General features: G+C 42.9%; 1 protein-coding gene across 1 annotated transcript in view; it reads left to right on the top strand.

The window, feature by feature from the left end:
* DEPTOR (DEP domain containing MTOR interacting protein) overlaps nt 1–22,197 on the top strand; it is a 193,111-nt gene that overhangs the window by 54,888 nt on the left and 116,026 nt on the right. The window contains exon 3 of the mRNA XM_032760338.2: nt 307–430. Coding sequence (XP_032616229.1) covers nt 307–430 — 124 coding nt within the window. The remainder of the gene's footprint in view (nt 1–306; nt 431–22,197) is intronic.

Consider the following 22,197-nt stretch of genomic DNA (forward strand, 5'->3'; position numbering starts at 1 on the left):
TTAGAAGAATTTGTGGATTGCATGATGAATTGAATTATGTGAACTTCCTAAAGATGATGATGATGATGATGATGATGATTATGGTGATGGTGATGGTGATAATAATAGCTAAAAATACTGAGGACTTACTCTGTACCAAGTACTATGTAACTATTTTGCAAGTATTAGCTCATATGGTAGATACTTGCATGCATGAAGAATTTGGTAGTGAAATAATTCTTAATTAGCATCATACTTCACTTGAGTAATTCAATAAGAGTGATTTTTTTTTTTCTCATTTGCTTCTCTGTGCATATTGTGTTTCAGTGTGTGATGAGCATAAGGAATTCAAGGATGTCAAACTCTTCTACCGCTTTAGAAAGGATGACGGCACCTTCCCATTGGATAACGAAGTGAAGGCCTTTATGAGAGGACAGAGGCTATATGAAAAGTATGTTCCACATGAAATCCTCCCTGTAATCTTGACTTGTAGAGAGAAGCAGAACTGTGCCAGTCTCATTATGTTGATTTCAGCGTGGCTCTTCTATGTGGGCTGGTTACATAACTGTTCTTTTCCATATGAGAAAACTATCAAGCATTCGCTTTCTCTTTGCCAGAAAATAAGTCAATTTCATAAGGTTCTTAATAAAGAATTTACTTAAATCTTATTTTCTGTATTTAAGTCGATTCTACAAAGCTCTAGAACTTTTGTTTACCATCAAATGATGTGGAGGCCCCTTTCCTCTCTTATTTTTATTTTTTACTTTTTGGCACTGAGTCTCACTCTGTTGCCCAGGCTGGAGTGCAGTGGCATGATCTCGGCTCACTGCAACCTCCGCCTTCTGGGTTCAAGTGATTCTCATGCCTCAGCCTCCTGAGTAGCTGGGACTACAGGGGTGAGCCACCACACCTGGCTAATTTATGTATTTGTAGTAGAGACAGGGTTTCACCATGTTGGCCAGGCTTTTCTCAAACTCCTGACCTCAGGTGGTCTACCCACCTCGGCCTCCCAAAGTGCTAGCATTGCAGGTGTGAGCCACCATGCTTGGCCCCCTTTTTTCTTTTAAATACTGTTGTTGTGTTAATTGGAGATTCAGGCTTGTAAGTGACTAGAGAAGCAGCATCGAGAGCAGGGGAATTGGTCAGGCCAGGAGATGAGTAGTGAGAGAACTTCAGATAGCAGGATGTCTATGAGGAACAAGTTTCAGCTCTTTGAAGAGATAAGTATAGTGTAGCACAGGAGTATTTGGCTGGTGGGTCTCGAATCTTCTGAGTCGCCATCTCTGGTTTGATGTGCTACTTCTGTGGCCTCTTTACCATCCTGCCTTCCTCATTTAGTTTTCCAGGGCAACCATTAGAAAAAGAGGAGCAGAAGCAATGGCACCTCCTTTGTAACCCTGGCTGCATTACAAGACTTGAGGGAATTGAAAAATACATATTTATCAGCCAGGCGTGGTGGCTTATGCCTGTAATCCTAGCACTTTGGGAGGCCGAGGTGGGTGGATCACTTGAGGTCAGGGGTTTGAAACCAGCCTGGCCAACATGGTGAAAGCCCGTCTGCACTAAAAATACAAAAATTAGCCCGCCATGGTGGTGAGCGCCTGTCATCCCAGCTACCCGGTAGGCTAGGTACGAGAATGGCTTGAACCCAGGAGGCAGCGGCTGCAGTGAACCAGGATCACATTACTGCACTCCAACCTGGGTGACAGAGTGAGACACCATCTCAAAACTAAAACAAAAACAAAACATATTTGTCACATAAAAGAGCCTGTTCTACAGTGGGTGGCGGTAAGGGTCTGGGTGGGTGTCTGAGTGGTCAGATTAATTGGCATGATAGTTAAAAGCCAGACAGAATTTGAAGTGTAGCCCTGTCACCTTACCTTTGTAAAGCTCAGTGTCCTCATTAGTGACATGACAGCAGCAATAGAACCTATCTCCTAGTGCTGTTGTGGGAATTAAAAGGATAACTGTGTCAAGTGCTTAAGTATTTAGCTCAGGGTCTCTGGTTTGTAGTAAGACCTCACAGATGATAGCCATTCCAAATATGAGCACAGTACTGATGGCCACCCTTGACTATGTCCTTCCTGTGTTATGCTCTCTGTCCCAGTTCTTGTCTCCGTTTCTTGAGGCAGTATGGTCACCATTTGATGTCCTAATTTGTACTTAGTCTATTATCCCTTGCTTTCTATATCGAAATGGAGAAACTCTCTCATCTTTCTGACTCATATGAATTTTAATGGAAGGGATCTATCAGTACCTCCTTTTGTTTACTTGAGCATGTGCATTTGTTTTGTTGCTACTTTCTTTTAATTTCTTAGTTCCTTTTGTAAAATTCTAGCAGATGTTGGGTATTTCAATTATGATGATGTTCCTTTCAAACAATGATTCTATGTTGGCCAAAACATGCATGCATGGATGAAGGCCAGTGGATTCTGTAACACTTTTCCATTTTTTTAATTAAAAAAGATTAACATTATTATTATTATTATTATTATTATTATTATTATATATTTTTTTTTTTATAAAGTCAGGATCTCACTCTGTCCCCCAGGCTGGAGTGCAGTGGCATTATCATAGCTCACTGTATGTAACCTTCAATTTCTGGGCTCAAGTGATCCTCCTGCCTCAGCCTCCCAAGTAGCTGGGAGTGCAGACTTATGCTACCATGTCTAGCAATTTTTTTTTTTAACTTTATCTAGAGTCAGGGTCTCATTATGTTGTTCAGGCTGATATCAAACTCCTGTCCTCAAGTGATCCTCTTGCCTTGGCCTCTCAAAGCATTGGGACTACAGCCATGAGCTACTGCACCTATAACACTCTTCTGTAGCTACAGCTTATCTCTTGGGATCTGCATAACCACACTGTGGGGCAGGGATCAGCTATAATTGAAAATGTCTGGCAGAGAACTGTTATTGCTTAATGAGATAGTTATGATGGCAAGATAATAATAAGAAGAGTTAAAGTTGCTCACACCTTCTAGAAAGCAGACTCACTCCAGCCTCATGTTCTGTTGCATCTCCCTTCCATCCTACGGGCCAGTCACACAGCACTGTGTATCTCTGAGCATCTTCTTTCCCTTCAGGAGATGCATTAATGCATTAATTATTCAACAAATATAGATTGAGCTATAGACACTAGAAATGCTAAAGACACTAGAAATGCCTGTAGCAAAGCCCCTGCCTTCATGAGCTTGCACTTCAGTTAAAGAGGCAGACATTAAAGGCACAGACACATGAAGATGTGATAGAGTATAATACAGGTGTCATCGGTGCTAGAAAGAAAAATAGACTTACTGAGGGTGGTGGGGTACTTTAAATAGGGGCATCAGGGAAGATGTTTTTGAAGAGACAACATTTGAATAAAGGAAGCCTTGCAGATATCTGGTGGAAGAACATTCCAGGCAAAGGCAATGGTAAGGATAAAGGCTTTGAGATGGGAATGTGCTGGACATATTTAAGGGCAGTAATGAGACCAGAGTGTCCAGAGGGCAGAAGTAAAGAGGAGAGTAGTAGGAGATGAGACGGGGTCAGTTCATAATCGGGCCCTTAAAACCACGGTAAGAATTGGTGATTTTAAGTGTAATGGGAGGCTGTTGGAAAGGAGGGAGTGGGAAAGTGGCAATCTGATATACTTTTTGCATGTGCTGTTCCCTCTGCCTAGAGGACTCATGCCGCTCCCACCCCTTTCCCTAAATCACTGACTCCTGTGGCTTCCCGTTAATTGTGAAGGTGGCTCAAGTAATATGTGGGTGGCTCATGCCTGTAATCCCAGCACCTTGGGAGGCTGAGGTGGGCAGATACCAGAGGGCAGGAGTTCGAGACCAGCCTGGCCAACATGGCAAAACCCTATCTCTACTAAAAATATAAAAATTAGCTCGGTGTGGTGGCTGGCACCTGTAATCCCAGCTACTTGGGAGGCTGAGGCAGGAGAATCGCTTGAACCTCCCAGGTTCAAGCTCCCTTTCTTTGAAACAGAGCAAGACTCTGTCTCAAAGAAACACACACACACACACACACACACACACACACACACACACACAAAACAAAACAATGTTTATTATTTGTAAGTTAAGCTTCTTAAGGCACTTCCTTTAGATTATTTTACCTAAGCTTCTTTTTAAAATAGGTGGAGCATTACTTTACTGGCTCATTTTCAGAGGGAGCATCTGGGATCCAATGCATTTAAGTAATTTACATGTGATGTTGACACAGTTTGTGAGGGACGGGGTGAGACATGAACCTGGGGTGGCAGGTGTTGGGGCTGCTGCTGTCTCAGCAGCTCTGAGGGGGTGGGCGTATTGTCAGTATTTCTTTTTGGCTCTTTTCTTGCTTGTTTGTTCTGTGTTATAAATAGGACTTTGTGAAACTTTGTGGTTTCTGACTGAGGTTTTGCTGAACCATGTTGATTTTTGGGAACTCTGGCTTTCTTTTTTATTTTTATTTTTATTTATAAGAATCTCACTCTGTCACCCAGGCTAAAGTGCTGTGGCATGATCTCGGCTCACTGCAACCTCCACCTCCTAGGTTCAAGCGATTCTCGTGCCTCCGCCTCCCAAGTAGCTGGGACTACAGGCGTGTGCCACCATACCTGGTTGATTTTTTGTATTTTTTTTTTTTTTTTTTGAGACGGAGTCTTTCTCTGTCCCCCAGGCTGGAGTGCAGTGGCGCGATCTCGGCTCACTGCAACCTCCACCTCCTGGGTTCACGCCATTCTCCTGCCTCAGCCTCCCAAGTAGCTGGGAATACAGGCGCCCGCCAACACGCCCGGCTAATTTTTTGTGTTTTTAGTAGAGACGGGGTTTCACCGTGTTAGCCAGGATGGTCTCGATCTCCTGACCTCGTGATCCGCCCGCCTCAGCCTCCCAAAGTGCTGGGATTACAGGCTTGAGCCACCGCGCCCGGCTGATTTTTTGTATTTTTAATAGAGATGGGATTTTAACTTGTTGGCCAGGCTGATCTCAAACTCCTGGCCTCAAGTGATCTGTCCGCCTCAGACTCCCAAAGTGTTGGGATTATAGGCATGAGCCACTGCACCCGGCCTGGGTACCCTGGCTTTCTAACCCACAGTGGTGTTTCTCAGTCTGCTCGTTGGTAGGATAAACCCAGGTCTCAAAACTACAATTTCAGTAACTCTGCTGGCTCTTGGTATGTATGTCACTCTAGTTACCTTACTTCAGACACGCTGGAACAAACGCTAATGAAGAAGCAAGAAGCTGGCCCTTTGAAGTTGCCCCAGTGTGAGTGAGGAAAGCTTTAGAGGAACTGGAGGCGTGGATCGTCCTGCGTAGTGAGTGGCAATGGCTGTAGGCTCTGGAGTCACACGGCCTGGGTCTTCCATCCCAGCTTCACAACTTGCTTGCTTTGTGACCTTCAGCAGGCTGCCTAAATCTCTCTGATCTGCAGTCTACCATGGAGATAAGGCTGGGACCCACTGCTGGAAAAGGCTGTTGGGAGGACTGACCGAGATCCATCTTACAGTGCTGAGCACACTGCTTGACATGGACTGAGAGCCTAGGAAATGTTAGCTGTTGTTATTAGCGTAGTAAATAATAATATAAATACGTGACACCTATTCTTCTTGTTTTCTCAAATTATTTTAAGATGCAGCTTTGCATAGCAGATAACAACAGCCCAGGAACCCAGCTACCTGGGTGTGAATCTTGGCTCCATGCCTTGGGGCAAGTGGCTTTATCTTTCTATGTCTCCATTTGCCTATCTAGTAAATGGAGATACTGACCTTGCTGACCTCATAGACTTGTTGTGGGGGTAAAATGGACTAAGGGGTATGCACACAGGACAGGGTCCGCATCAGATATGAGTGTATGCTATTGCTCACCTCCTGCTGCCAGCTTTGGGGGAGTATGAGAAAGAGAGTGTGTGCTTATGGATTGATGCCCTGATGTTGTCATTTTGAGGAATTCATCTAAGTGCATTCAGGGTACAATACACTTTCATCAACAAGCTCTAAGCTCTGTTGAGTCTTCATTATGGCCAGCAAATGGACTGAGGATGCAAAGAATAAGGCATAGCATTTTGTCTCTTCGGGAGGTGCTTACAGCCCTCCACTTAATTTTGCATGGGCACAAGTACCCAAGACACTCAACACATGAACATAAGTCACATTTTCCCAAACAGTACAATTTTTACTTCTCAAAGGAAACCTTTATAAGCAGGATAGTACCCATAACTTAAAAGAACAATGTCGAATCTCTATATGCGGCCTTAAGATGGTAGAAAGTGTTTTGTGTTTTTTTTTTGTTTGTTTTTTTTTTGAGACGGAGTCTCGCTCTGTCACCCAGGCTGGAGTGCAGTGGCGCAATCTCGGCTCACTGCAAGCTCCGCCTCTCGGGTTCACGCCATTCTCCTGTCTCAGCCTCTCCCAGTAGCTGGGACTACAGGCGCCCACCACCACACCCGGCTAATTTTTTGTATTTTTAGTAGAGACGGGGTTTCACTGTGGTCTCGATCTCTTGACCTCGTGATCCGCCCGCCTCGGCCTCCCAAAGTGCTGGGATTACAAGCGTGAGCCACCGCACCCAGCGTTAGAAAGTGTTTTGAGTGCATGTTCCCCACCGCAAAACTTGGTTGGCAAAATAGATTTCTTCAAGAAAAAAGCTGGCCAGGCACGGTGGCTCACACCTGTAAACTCAGCACTTTGGGAGGCCGAGGCAGGCAGATCACTTCAGGTCAGGAGTTCAAGACCAGCCTGGCCAACAGGGTGAAACCCTGTGTCTACTAAAAATACAAAAAGTACCCAGGCGTGGTGGCATGCACCTGTAATCCCAGCTACTCAGGAGGCTGAGACAGAAAAATTGCTTGAACCCAGGAGGCAGAGGTTGCAGTGAGCTGAGATCGTGCCACTGTACTCTAGCCTGGGCAGCAGAGCAAGACTCCATCTCAAAAAAAAAAAAAGACAAAAGTTGAATTCAGGTTTATCAAGTCCTCTGTATAGTAACAAATAAAATCAGCTATAAAAGAGAGTGTGCGTTTGAGGTACAATTTGGTCTTTCCTTACTAAACCCAGTAGTTGAAATATATATTTTAAACTAACCTTGATTTCATCTTCAGACTTAGAAGAGACTTCTTAATTTTAATTTAACCTCAGTCTTGATATGGAACTAAATCCCCTCTTAATCTGGTTCATAGACACATTAGTCTAGTTTTTTTTTTTTTTTTTTTAAATCCAAAGGGCCTTGATTTTCTCAGCAGCAGGAGTTTCTATCTCCAGCTACTATTAGTCTCTTTATCCTGCTTAGGAGTTTAGACCTGATTGAAGAATTGGCTTAACATGCCCGTATGCCATTAGATGTCTATTGAATTCCCACTGCTTCCTTCAATTTCTCTTCCACAGGACCAAAGAGAAATAAAAGGGAGAAAGTTATCCAAAGAGTCAAAGCCCTTCTGTGTGTTTCATCTTATCAGAAGTTTCTCTACCCTGTGTGTTAGGATCTTTCTCCTGTTCTCTCCCAGTGCCTGGGACAATAAATATTTGTTGAATGAACAAAGGGCTCTACATGTTGTGATTGCTATGAGCTTCTGAGCCTGTACCATGAGCTCCACAGAGCTTGCTTTTAATAACAAGCGACAATAGCCAGAGATTCACCTTGTCTGGCCTCTTTAGAGCCCACAAACCATCATATACATTAATTTGTTTGATCCTCTGTACAACTCTGTGAGTTATACCCAGCAGGCATAATTATTCCCATTATAAAAATGGGGGACATGAGCTATGGAGAGAGGTTTAATGACTGAGATAGACCCTAGGTATGGAACTGGAGTGAAAAACAAACAAAAAAAGTCTTCAAGCTTTTGTCTCCATCTTGTTCTATTTCCAGTATAGAGGTGTTTTTCAGGTGACCAGCCTGGGCAACATAGTGAGACTGTTTCTATTAATTTTAAAATAAGGCCAGGCGTAGTGGCCCACAACTATTATCTCAGCACTTCGGGAGGCCAAGGTGGGCAGATCATTTTACATCAGGAGTTTGAGACCAGCCTGGCTAACATGGTGAAACCCCATCTCTACTAAAACTACAAAAATTAGCTGGGCGTGGTGGTGGGCACCTGTAGTCCCAGCTACTTGGGAGGCTGGGGTGGGAGAATCACTTGAACCCGGGAGGCGGAGGTTGCAGTGAGCTGAGATTACACCACTGCACTCCAGCCTGGGTGATAGAGTGAGACTCTGTCTAAAAAAAATAATATAAATAAATAAAATAAAGTAATTATTTAAAAAGAAATGTTTCTTAAACTGAGATCCTGAGTTTTACAAATTGCAAACTGTAATAAAAATATTTTCTGGCCGGGCTCACGCCTATAATCCCAGCACTTTGGGACCAAGGCTGAGGCGGGCGGATCACGAGGTCAGGAATTCAAGACCAGCCTGACCAATATGGTGAAACCCAGTCTCTACTAAAAATACCAAAATTAGCCAGGCGTGGTGGTGGCATGTGCCTGTAGTCCCAGCTACTTGGGAGGCTGAGGCAGGAGAATCGCTTGAACCCGGGAGGCAGAGGTTGCAGTGACCCATGATTGCGCCACTGCACTCCAGCCTGGGTGACAGAGCAAGACTGTCTCAAAACATTTACATATTTTCTAATATATGCATAGATATGCACTTTCTCAGTTTACTTGTGCTGCCCTAGTGGTTACATATAACTTTAGAATGAATGTTCCCGGCCTTCTTGGTTTATTTGAAGAATGTCCTAAGATTGCAATGTGAGTGGGTTAAAAGTTGTTACCTTTTGTAACTTTTTGTTTGTGTGAGCAGAGATGTTTACACTATGTAACTAATGTCAAGAACTGTTAGGAGTCTGAGATTTTTACCCTACTTGCAAGCTCACAAGTTTGCTGCCACCATTTTGCGGATACTGGCAGAAAACAGAAGACCTCTGGACAAAGACAGCTCATTACTTACTCTCAGAAAGAGCAACAGCCAGAGTATCATCAATTTTAATGAATCAGTTCCCAAGCCATAGTTCTCGCAGAACAGCACAGTGAGGGTCTAGTGATACCTGCACATGCAGTGGGCTGTGTGACAGCAGAGGAACCCTAAGCTTCAGGAACCTGAGTATTTTTTAATGGTCATCAAGCAAACTTGCCCTCTGTCCGAGATAAGGAAAATGTTATCTTCATTATGCTGGCAGAAAACAAATCTGCCCTTTTGCTCCAGAAAGAAATACTACCTTCATCTTTTAGGTCTGTTCGCTGTGCAAACATTCTTGAAAAGTTAGTCTGGAACAAAAGCTGTCAGTGCTTCTGCTTATAAGACATAAAGAAATCTGAGAGACACATAAAGAATCATCTCCCAACAACTACAACAAAATGTACAAGTAAATTGGATTCCGTAGCTGATCATTGGGGTTGCCGTAATTATCCTCACCAATCCTTTTATTTATTTATTTTTTGTGTAATCAAGACTACCTTATAGGTTTCTCTGTTTTACTTTTATAAATAAATGTCGTAAACATGAAATTTGAAAATGGATTATATGAAAGATTTCAGAAAAGAAGTTAGTTTTAAAAGTTTTAAACCTATGCTAATTTTAAAGGGCCATCTTCTCTTCCCATAGGGTATTTAATAACTTTAGAACAAAATTTAAGTGGTTTTATTGTTCATGTGCAGCTTAGAGCCATGGGAAATTTTTCACCTAGAAATACATGTTTGTTAGATGCTCCTAAAATCTTTATCTTTCTTTTTTCAATTTTTTTTTTTAATTGAGACAGAATCTTGCTCTGTTGCTCAGGCTGGAGTGCAGTGGCACAATCTTGGCTCATTGCAACCTCCGCCACCTGGGTTCAAGTGATTGTCTTGCCTCAGCCACCCCAGAAGCGGGGATTACAGGTGTGCATTACCACACCTGGCTAATGTTTTATTTTTAGTAGAGAGCGTTTTGCCAGGTTGGCCAGGTTGGTCTCAAAGTCCTGGCCTCAAGTGGTCTGCCTGCCTCAGCCTCCCAAATTGTTGGGATTACAGGTGTGAGCCACCACACCCAGCCTGCCTGCCTGCCTGCCTTCTTTCCTTCCTTCCTCCTTTCCTCCCTCCCTCCCTCTCCCTTTCTCACTCCCTCCCTCCCCCTTCTCTCTTTGTCTTTCTCTTCTTTCTTTCTTTCTTTTTCTTTCTTTCTTTTTCTTTCTTTCTTTTCATTGTGTTCTTTCTTGCTCTCTCTGTGTGTGTGTGTGTGTGTGTGTGTGTGTGTGTGTGTGTGTGTGTGTTTCTCTAATTTCTTTATAGGAAGCAATGCAAAGTTGTCTAGCCTGACAGGTTATTCAGATGCTTTGTAATTTGCCCATCAGGGGTCTTGGGGACTGAAGAGACTACATAAAGCAAACTCAGTGTTTTATAATTCTAAATTTCAACAAAAGTTTTATACTGTATAATTTATGGTAATCAATGCCTTATAAATTATAAGTGTCATTTAAAGTATGTCAAAGAGTGTGCTTGCATGTTGGAAATAACCAGCCCTAGGTCACCTTTGTTGGCTCGCTCATCTTCTATAGCAGCAAGCTTGGTCTGCCAGGGAAGGGCCATCTCAGGAGGCAGCCTCATGTCTAGTTTCATCCAAGTAGCTGAGCTCAGTCCTCTTTCCTGGGAATAGAACAACTAGTCAGTGTCTACATATTTGGTTATACCAAGGGACCAGTGGTAAAATGCATGTGTGAACACAGAGCTATTGGAAAACAGGTGGTGGCAGGCAATCTCTTCACATCTATTAGTATGGCTTTTTTTGTTTTTGAGATAGAGTCTCGTTCTGTCGCCCAGGCTGGAGTGCATTGGTGCGATCTCAACTCACTGCAAACTCTACCTCGTGGGTTCAAGTGATTCTCTTGCCTCAGCCTCCCAAATAGCTGGGAGTATAAGCATGTGCCATCATGCCCGGTTTTAGTAGACATGAGGTTTTGCCATGTTGGCCAGGTTGATCTTGAAATCCTGACCTCAAGTGATCCGCCTGACTCAGCCTCCCAAAGTGCTGGAACTACAGGTGTGAGCCACCACACCCGGCCAGTATGGCTATTATTTTAAACAACAACAAAAAAACAAACAAATTTGTGTTGGTGAGTAAGTGGAGAAATTAGAACCCTTTTGCATTGCTGGTGGGAATGTAAGATGGTGCAGCAGTTATGACAAATGGTATAGAAGTGTCTTAAAAAAGTAAACATATAATTACCAGGCCAGGCGCGGTGGCTCACACCTGTAATCCCAGCACTTTGGGAGGCCGAGGTGGGCGGAGCACCTGAGGTTGGGAGTTCGAGACCAGCCTGACCAACATGGAGAAACTCTGTTTCTACTAAAAATTCAGAATTATCCAAGCTTGGTGGTGCATGCCTGTAATCCCAGCTACTTGGGAGGCTGAGGCAGGAGAATCACTTGAATGCAGGAGGTGGAGGTTGCAGTGAGCCGAGATGGCGCCATTACACTCCAGCCTGGGCAACAAGAGTGAAACTCCATCTCAAACAAAACAAAACCAAGCAAAAAAACCATGTAATTACCATGATCCAGCAATCCTACTTTTGGGTATGCACCCAAAAGTAGAAAAGCAGGATCTTGAAGAGATATTGGCACACCCATATTTCTAAGCAGCATTATTCAGAATAGCCAAAAAGTGGAAGTAACCCAAGTGTTCACTGATGAATGAATAAACAAAATGTGATAGCCACATATAATGGAATATTATTCAGCCTTAAAAAGGAAAAATATGGCCAGGCACAGTGGCTCACGCCTGTCATCCCTGCACTTTGGGAGGCCGAGGTGGGTGGATAACCTGAGGTCAGGAGTTTGAGACCAGCCTGGCCAACTTGGCAAAACCTCATCTCTACTGAAAATACAAAAATTAGTCGGATGTGGTGGTGGGTGCCTGTAATCTCAGCTACTCAAGAGGCTGAGGCAGGACAATCACTTGAACCCAGGAGGCGGAGGTTGCAGTGAGCCAAAATCACGCCATTGCACTCCAGCCTGGGTGATGAGTGAAACTCTGTCTCAAATTAAAAATAACAATAGTAATTTAAAAAGAAGAAAAATTATTCTGACATGCTTCACAACAGGGATGGACCTTGAAGACATTATGCTAGGTGGAATGAGCTCATCACAAAAGGGATAAATATTATATGATCTCACTTATGTGAGGCACCTGGAACAGTTAATTCATAGAGATGGAAAGTAGAATGGTGGTTCCTAGGAGCAGGGGAAAGGAGGGAATAGGGAGTCATTGTTTAATGGGTATAGAGGTATAGTTTAGGAAGATGAAAAAGTTATGGAGAGGGATGGTGCTGATGGTTGTACACTGCTATGAATGTACTTAGTGCTACTGAACTTAAAAATGGTTAAAATGGGGCTGGGCACGGTGGCAGATGCCTGTAATCCCAGCACTTTGGGAGGCTGAGGCGGGTGGATCACCTGAGGTCAGGAGTTCAAGACCAGCCTGACCAACATGGTGAAACCCCATCTCTACTAAATACAAAAAATTAGGGCCGGGCGCGGTGGCTCATGCCTGTAATCCCAGCACTTTGGGAGGCTGAGACGGGTGGATCACGAGGCCAGGAGATCGAGACCATCCTGGCTAACACGGTGAAACCCCGTCTCTACTAAAAAATAGAGAAAATTAGCCGGGCATAGTGGTGGGCTCCTGTAGTCCCAGCTACTCCGGAGGCTGAGGCAGGAGAATGGCATGAACCCGGGAGGCGGAGCTTGCAGTGAGCCAAGATCGCACCACAGCACTCCAGGCTGGGCCACAGAGTGAGACTCCGCCTCAAAAAAAAAAAAAAAAATTAGCCGGGCACGGTGGCATATGCTTGTAATCCCAGTTTCTTGGGAGGCTGAGGCAGGAGAATCACTTGAACCTGGGAGGCAGAGATTGCAGTGAGCAGAGATCGCACCGTTGCACTCACTCTAGCCTGGGCAACAAGAGCAAATCTCCATCTCAAAAACAAAAAAAACGTTAAGATGGTAAATTTTATGTTGTGTATATTTTACCACAGTAAAAAATAAAGTAAATCAATATTTTAAAACACACAAAAAGGCAGGGAGTGGGGAACAGACAGGCTTATCTTATCAGTGTACTGGCAAGCAAGAGAACGCCAAAATGATATCTAAACAGTTGGGGCCAGATGTTTTTGATTGGAGGAGTTGAAGAGATAGCAGAGTAAGCCTGGAGATGTTGATAATGATGAAGGCAGCAAACCCAGGGTGAGTAGCCCTTACTGATGCTTATTGTATACCAAGGACTTTACAAGTATCTTCTAAAAGCTTCATTCTAAACCTAGAAGATAAATATGGTTATTCTCCCTTTGGAAAATAGGGAAATTGAGTCTAGAGAGGTTAGCTAACTTACCTAAATTCACACAGCTGGAAAGGGTGGGAGAGCATCTTCAAACTCTGGTTTCTGGCTCTAGGACCCATGATCTTAATTCTTTTTCCTTCAGTCCCAGGCAGCAACAGTAATGAACCCACTAAATAAAGGTAAATGGGATGCAGCTTAATCAATTTTTAAATGAGTGGGGGGAAAAGTGTCTGTCACTTGGCTCATGCCAACTTCTTGGGTCTGGTTTTGGAAATCACATCCTTCTTACTGTTTCTTTGTAATGCCACCCTCCCCCTGCTGTAACATATGTGGCAATTTGTTAACATGCAAAACAGGCAGCCGGCCAGCTGTGCTTGCCAGAAGCCATCAGGCCTACATTGTCATCTGCAGATTTCTAGCTCTGGTTTATTATGTAGAAGTGACTTGATTTATTTTTTATCGATTTATTGATTGATTGATTTTTTTGAGACAGAGTCTCATTCTGCCACCCAGGCTGAAGTATGGTGGCATGATCTTGGCTCACTGCAATCTCCACCTCCTGGTGAGTTCAAGCAATTCTCCTGTCTCAGCCTTGTGAGTAGTGGGACTACAGGCATGTGCCACCACGCCTGGCTAATTTTTGTATTTTTAGTAGAGACGGGGTTTCGCAATGTTGTCCAGGCTGGTCACGATCTCCTGACCTCAGGTGATCCACCTGCCTTGGCCTCCCAAAGTGCTGGGATTACAGGCGTGAGCCACCGCGTCCGGCCATGACTTGATTTAAAGGTAAATATATTGCTATTTGAATGGTGGACTGGACTCATTGATGGTGGAGATTGACTGAGCTGGCTACTTCCGCCAAGTTTTCCTAATCCTATGTAATGTCAGGGCTATGAACAAAGTTTCTGTAACATTGATGTTGCTAATCCATCTCTGTAGTAATTTTTCAACTTGATAGAATGGAGAAATCATTTAAGTTTTCTGGAGTTGAAGAAGGATGTGTCAGAGTTCTTATCCTGCCCCTTATTAGCAAGACATTCAGCTTTTCTGAGTCTCTGTTTTTTCATCTGAAAATGGGAAGAAAATGCATACTTTACAGGCATGTTGTGAGGTCATGATAAAATCCAGTGGAGTCTCATCTAATGCAGGATATGCTAGGTTTCTAATAAACAACGAAAAATGCAATGCATGTAGTCTGAAGTATTCTTGTGCTACCCAAGCTGCATAAAAAACACATGCCTTCCTACACTAGAATTGTATTCAGCATGGTGAGATATTCAGCTTGTATGTGGGACATTGCTGTTTGTCCTTCCAGATCCATTCTCCATCCCTTTCCAACCTGCTGTGTCCCCAAGAGGCTGACTTATATGGACGGTTTCACCAGAGTCCACTGCCCTTTGGCTTCCGGTTCAGCTCAGTCAGTGGGGGGCACTAGGAAGTAGGAAGTAGGTGGGAGGAAGGAGATTGAGGTCAGTGTATTTATTCCCCTGCTTCCTCCCTGCCATTGAAGGCCACTGTATTAGTCCATTCTCATATTGCTATAATGAACTGCCAGAGATTGGGTAATTTATAAAGAAAAGAGGTTTAATTGACTTACAATTCTGCATGACTAGGGAGGCCTCAGGAAACACAATCATGGCAGAAGGGGAAGCAGGCACATCTTACATGACAGCAGGTGAGGGTGAGAGTGTAGGAGGAACTGTCAAACACTTATACAACCATCAGATCTCGTGAGAACTCACTCACTATCATGAGAACAGCATGGGGGAAACTGCCCCCATGATCCAGTCACTTCCCACCCAGGTCCCTCCCTCGACATGTGGGGATTATGAGGATTACAATTCGAGATGAGTTTGGGTGGGGACGCAGAGCCAAACCACATCAGTCACGGTTACTGTCATGCAGCTGTCCCCTTTGGGCTCTGGAAACTGGTCTCTCTCTACAATCCTGAGGCCTAGAGTTGTTAATGACCACCCCGTTCTGTCAACCCAGGAGCCACCATCCTTTATAATTTCCCTTAACCCTACCCGTAGCTTTGGTAGTTCCTTTATTATAAACTGTCTTTTTTATTTTTATTTTATTATTATTATTATTATTTTTTTTCATTATACTTTAGGTTTTAGGGTACATGTGCACAATGTGCAGGTTTGTTACATATGTATCCATGTGCCATGTTGATTTCCTGCACCCATTAGCTCGTCATTTAGCATTAGGTATATCTCCTAATGCTGTCCCCGCCCCCCCCACCCCCCACCCCACAACAGTACCCGGAATGTGATGTTCCCCTTCCTGTGTCCATGAGTTCTCACTGTTCAATTCCCACCTATGAGTGAGAACATGCGGTGTTTGGTTTTTTGTCCTTGCGATAGTTTACTGAGAATGATGTTTTCCAGTTTCATCCATGTCCCTACAAAGGACACGAACTCATCATTTTTTATGGCTGCATAGTATTCCATGGTGTATATGTGCCACATTTTCTTAATCCAGTCTATTGTTGTTGGACATTTGGGTTGGTTCCAAGTCTTTGCTATTGTGAATAGTGCCGCAATAAACATACGTGTGCATGTGTCTTTATAGCAGCATGATTTATACTCCTTTGGGTATATACCCAGTAATGGGATGGCTGGGTCAAATGGTATTTCTAGTTCTAGATCCCTGAGGAATCGCCACACTGACTTCCACAATGGTTGAACTAGTTGACAGTCCCACCAACAGTGTAAAAGTGTTCCTATTTCTCCACATCCTCTCCAGCACCTGTTGTTTCCTGATTTTTTAATGATGGCCATTCTAACTGGTGTGAGATGGTATCTCACTGTGGTTTTGATTTGCATTTCTCTGATGGCCAGTGATGATGAGCATTTCTTCATGTGTTTTCTGGCTGCATAAATGTCTTCTTTTGAGAAGTGTCTGTTCATGTCCTTTGCCCACTTTTTGATGGGGTTGTTTGTTTTTTTCTTGTAAATTTGTTTGAGTTCATTGTAGATTCTGGATATTAGCCCTTTGTCAGATGAGTAGGTTGCAAAAATTTTCTCCCATTCTGTAGGTTGCCTGTTCACTCTGATGGTAGTTTCTTTTGCTGTGCAGAAGCTCTTTAGTTTAATGAGATCCCATTTGTCAATTTTGGCTTTTGTTGCCATTGCTTTTGGTGTTTTAGACATGAAGTCCTTGCCCACGCCTATGGCCTGAATGGTATTGCCTAGGTTTTCTTGTAGGATTTTAATGGTTTTAGGTCTAACATTTAAGTCTTTAATCCATCTTGAATTAATTTTTGTATAAGGTGTAAGGAAGGGATCCAGTTTCAGCTTTCTACATATGGCTAGCCAGTTTTCCCAGCACCATTTATTAAATAGGGAATCCTTTCCCCATTTCTTGTTTTTGTCAGGTTTGTCAAAGATCAAATAGTTGTAGATATGCGGCATCATTTCTGAGGGCTCTGTTCTGTTCCATTGATCTATATCTCTGTTGTGGTACCAGTACCATGCTGTTTTGGTTACTGTAGCCTTGTAGTATAGTTTGAAGTCAGGTAGCGTGATGCCTCCAGCTTTGTTCTTTTGGCTTAGGATTGACTTGGCGATGCGGGCTCTTTTTTGGTTCCATATGAACTTTAAAGTAGTTTTTTCCAATTCTGTGAAGAAAGTCATTGGTAGCTTGATGGGGATGGCATTGAATCTATAAATTACTTTGGGCAGTATGGCCATTTTCACGATATTGATTCTTCCAACCCATGAGCATGGAATGTTCTTCCATTTGTTTGTATCCTCTTTTATTTCATTGAGCAGTGGTTTGTAGTTCTCCTTGAAGAGGTCCTTCACATCCCTTGTAAGTTGGATTCCTAGGTATTTTATTCTCTTTGAAGCAATTGTGAATGGGAGTTCACTCATGATTTGGCTCTCTGTTTGTCTGTGATTGGTGTACAAGAATGCTTGTGATTTTTGTACATTAATTTTGTATCCTGAGACTTTGCTGAAGTTGCTAATCAGCTTAAGGAGATTTTGGGCTGAGACAATGGGATTTTCTAGATATACAATCATGTCATCTGCAAACAGGGACAGTTTGACTTCCTCTTTTCCTAATTGAATACCCTTTATTTCCTTCTCCTGCCTGATTGCTCTGGCCAGAACTTCCAGCACTATGTTGAATAGGAGTGGTGAGAGAGGGCATCCCTGTCTTGTGCCAGTTTTCAGAGGGAATGCTTCCAGTTTTTGCCCATTCAGTATGATATTGGCTGTGGGTTTGTCGTATATAGCTCTTATTATTTTGAGATACGTCCCATCAATACCTAATTTATTGAGAGTTTTTAGCATGAAGGGTTGTTGAATTTTGTCAAAAGCCTTTTCTGCATCTATTGAGATAATCATGTGGTTTTTGTCTTTGGTTCTGTTTATTTTATTATTATTATTATTTTTTGAGACGGAGTCTCATTTTGTTGCCCAGGCTGGAGTGCAGTGGTGCAGTCTCGGCTCACTGCGAGCTCCGCCTCCCAGGTTCATGCCATTCTCCTGCCTCAGCCTCCCAAGTAGCTGGGACTACAGGCACCCGCCACCATGCCCGGATGATTTTTTGTATTTTTAGTAGAGATAGGGTTTAACCATGTTGGCCAGGATGGTGTCAATCTCTTGACCTCATGATCTGCCCACCTCAGCCTCCCAAAGTGCTGTGATGACAGGCGTAAGCCATTGCTCCCGGCCTATAATGAATTATTTTGACACCCTTCCTCTCTGCTTCTGTATCACCTTGGGTCCCAGCACAGCAGCCATCTCAACAGGGTGATTGAGTCTTGATGTTTCAGTCTCTCCAGCTGGACTATAAGCTCTCTGAGGTCATGCACCTTGAGGCCTCACACAACTTTGGTATACATACATAGCATATGCCCCATAAATGTTTGTTGAAGAGATGAATAGATAGATGAGTGCATGTAATTCTTAATTAGGAAAGAAATCAATAAGCAGTCCCTTCCTCCTTTTCCTAACCTGAAGAATGTTGAAATTTCAGTAAAACTAGTAGTAGATGTTGATTATTCTAAGGTCACTATATTTGTGTTTATTGGTTGTGGGTTCTGATCATAAAAATTCAGAAGATAAGAATAATAATCTTAGTCATCATTTACTGAGGATTTCTATGTTCTAGGCACCTTCCTAAGTGTTTTTTACATATTAGTTCATTTAATCCTTCCTACACCTCTAAGAAGAAAATATTTTCATCACCAATTTACAAATAAGGAAGGTGAATTTGAGATGGGCTAAGTAGATGCTTCCAATACTCCATTTGCTAAGGAGTGATTCTGGCCAGAAGTTGCTCATGGAAGAGGCTCTTCACTTTCCCACAATTCCGCATTAAAAATAAAAAAGTTAAATTCCTTGCAGTGAACCTATAGAAATTGAATGCCATGTTCAGCATGTTTTGAATCCAAGAACCCTAGCTGCCACAGAGGGTCAGTTGATTCCATCTGGAAGAGGGACTAAAACTCAGAGTCCTTCCTAGAGGAAATCCCTCTTGTTTATTTTTAAGTGTGGAGATTCTAGAGCCAATGGATGAAGGCACATGGGGCAGGTTTAGGCTGTGCTAAACGTTCTAAGACACAGACAGAGCAGCAACGGGGTTGGGGCCTTCTGAGAGAAGAGGCACGTATTGAAGTAAAAGTGGATATTTGAAGAGTGATACCAGTGGAAGGCATGGCTGGAAGTTTTTAAAGGAGGAGATTAAAGGCTTTGTGCATGCAAACCAAGGCTCACTCGGGTGGTCGGGTGCTTTGTTGTTAAGCGCAGAGATGATTCCAAGGGGTGTAGTTGCTGTATTGTTTTTCTTGCTTTGTTTGCTAAATGAAAACATCCCCGCTTAATTGCAGTCCCTTCACACAGAGCTTTGGAGAGAAAACAAAGACATTGTTCCACCAAATGGAAAAAGCACCAAATTGACAGAAAGCATTTAATAATTTCAGACCCCCTAACGAAAGAGTGTTTCAGACCAGAAAGAAAGAAAATCCAAATCATAGTTTTAACTTTATTAAAGTTAAATTTGTAATTAAATTTTAATGATAAAGTTAAATTTATTGAAATGTAATCTCCATAAACTGAACATGTCGTAAGTGTACAGCTCAATGCATTTTCACAGACTGAACACACCTGTGGAACCACCACACAAATAGTGGTTTTTTTTTTTTTAAATGTTCTCTGAGGCCGGGTGCAGTGGCTCATGCCTGTAATCCCAGCACTTTGGGAGGCCGAGGTGGATCACTTGAGATCAGGAGTTCGAGATCAACCTGACCAACATGGTGAAACCCCATGTCTACTAAAAATACAAAATTAGCCGGGTGTGGTGGCACATGCCTGTAATCCCAGCTACTCGGGAGGTTGAGGCAGGAGAATCGCTTGAACCTGGGAGGCGGAGGTTGCGGTGAGCCGAGATTGTACCATTGCACTCTAGCCTGGGCAACAAGAGCGAAACTTCATCTCAAAAAATAAAATAAAATACAAAATGTTCTCTGTATTCTACCAAGGTTTAATATCCTAAACAAAATTAACTTTTGCATCGGTGTTAGTTTCTTCTAGAATATAAAACATTCTTTTAAGTAACTTAACTTCCTTGGCTTTTCTCTGTTTCACCTGCCGCCTGATGCAACCCTTCTTCCCTCACCCTCTCCAGATGCCAGGAATTTGTTATTCTGGCCAGTTCAGACTGTCATCCAGCCTCTGCAAAGGTCAGCTCTGAGGGGCGTGTGTGTATGAACCTTGTATATCACTTGTTCATGCTACTTTATGCTAGGCAATATGCTAGATGCTTTAAACAGATTAGCTCTAATTTTCACAATGACTCTGTTAAGGTAAGTATTATTGTCCTCATTATGTACAAGAAGCAGCTCAGGATCATAGCACCCAACTGCAGCTTAGAAGTCTCAGGATGGCTTCCCTCCTGCCACTACCTCTCCAGAGCTAGGGATGTTCATAGGCAAGAAAGGGGGACAAGGTAATTGACCAGATCATCCCAACACCTTTTGTGTGGCTCTGGAGTACTGTTTTGTACTCATTATATTTCCTTCCTGTGCTAGGACAGATGTATTCAGAAAGAACTGTGAAGTTTTCCCTTTCAATCATATTCTGCTTTTGCAAACCATTCCTTTCTCCTAGTCTGTGCTGAGATGGTTGACAGTCACCAAGCATCTGCCTGCACACCAGTGGCTCCTGCTTGCTGAGTGTTTCCTTTTCCCATCGACCCTAGACTGAAGTTAGTCACTGATGCTTTGGCTCTGATGAACCCCTTCTGGTTTCTAGCCAGTGGGTGAAATCATTATATATAAGAGCAGTTTCCAGCTTTCAAGAGGTTTGTTTACGTTGCTTCCTCCTGATCTTCCAAAGTGGAAATTTTGCCTTATCTTTATATTCCCAGTGACTAGCACAGGGCAGTGTATCCAGTAAGTGCCTGAGACATTTGCTGAACTGAAAGCACTGTTGCCATAATGAAAGTGAAAAGGTGATGGATAATCACAGAACAAAAGGATCATTATGCTGTCATCTTTATCCTGATTGACACTCTTGAGCTCAGAATTTTACCGTGGCTATCACCTATAGGCAATGAAGCCTTTCAGACCTAATCTTTGCCTGCTGCCCATGCTTAGCTCCCTGTGCTTTGCTCTCCTGCCCTCCCCCATCCTCTCCCTGCGGAGTACCACATGATTTGTCCTGACCTCTCATTTGCACCATGCATTTGTACTTGCTCCTTGATCCTGTGTCCTCTCACCATCTCGAAGGACCAACTTCCATTTCTTCTTAACTTGGAAGTTGAAAGTGCCCTCTGACACTTAAGTATTTCATTCCTTTGCTTCCCCTTCATCTTGTATGTACCTGTACCTCTGTTATAGCATTTATCTGTCTTGCACATAGGTTTTTTAATGTTTGTTTCCCCATCTGATAGTAGGCAACTTAAGAGTGAGGGCCACTTCTTTTCATTTCTGCATATCCTGGGAGACATTTGATGCTCAATAGATATTTAAATGGTCTAGGCATCATGGCAGGTGCCTGTAATCCCAGCTCCTTGGGAGGCTGAGGCAGGAGAATCTCTTGAACCCAGGAGGTGGAGGCTGCAGTGAGCCAAGATCGCACCACTGCACTCCAGCCTGGGTGGCAGAGTGAGACTCCATCTCAAAAAATAAAATAAATAAATAAAAACTAAAATAAAAATAAGAATTAAAAAATGTATTTATTAAATGAACTAATGAAAGTACTAAATACTGATTTTTAAGAGCTTTATGAAGACATAATTCACATACCATACAATTCACCTATTTAAAGCATGTAAGTTAATTTTATACTTTTTAAAAACTTTGTTTATAGCATAATCACAGATGTATGCAACATTACCACAGTCAATTTCAGAACATTTTCATTACTTCAAAAAGAAACCCCTTACCCCATAGCTATCACTCCCCTATGCCTTTTTCTACCCCCTCATTCCTAAGCAAACATTAATCTACTTTCTGTCTCTATACATTTCTCTATTTTTTTAATTTTAATTTTTATTTATTTATATTTTTTGAGACGGAGTTTCACTCTTGTTGCCCAGGCTGGAGTGCAATGGCGCCATCTCAGCTCACTGCAACCTCCGCCTCCCAGTTTCAAGCAATTCTCCTGCCCAGCCTCCCAAATAGCTGGGATTACAGACATGCGCCACCACACCTGGCTAATTTTGTAACTTTAGTAGAGACAGGGTTTCACCTTGTTGCCCAGGCAGTCTCAAACTCCTGACCTCAGGTGATCCAGCCACCTCGGCCTCCCAAAGTGCTGGGATTACAGGCATGAGCTACCATGCCCGGCCACATTTCTCTATTTTGATAATTTTATATCAATGGAATAATATAATGTATTGTCTTTTGTGACTGTCTTCTTTCACTTAGTGTAATGTTTTCAAGATTTCTCCATGTTGTAGCTTGTTTCAGTACTTCACTTCTGTTTATAG

The sequence above is a fragment of the Hylobates moloch genome, unplaced genomic scaffold (genome assembly GCF_009828535.3).
Source record: "Hylobates moloch isolate HMO894 unplaced genomic scaffold, HMol_V3 SCAFFOLD_9, whole genome shotgun sequence".
Classification (NCBI taxonomy): Eukaryota; Metazoa; Chordata; class Mammalia; order Primates; family Hylobatidae; genus Hylobates; species Hylobates moloch.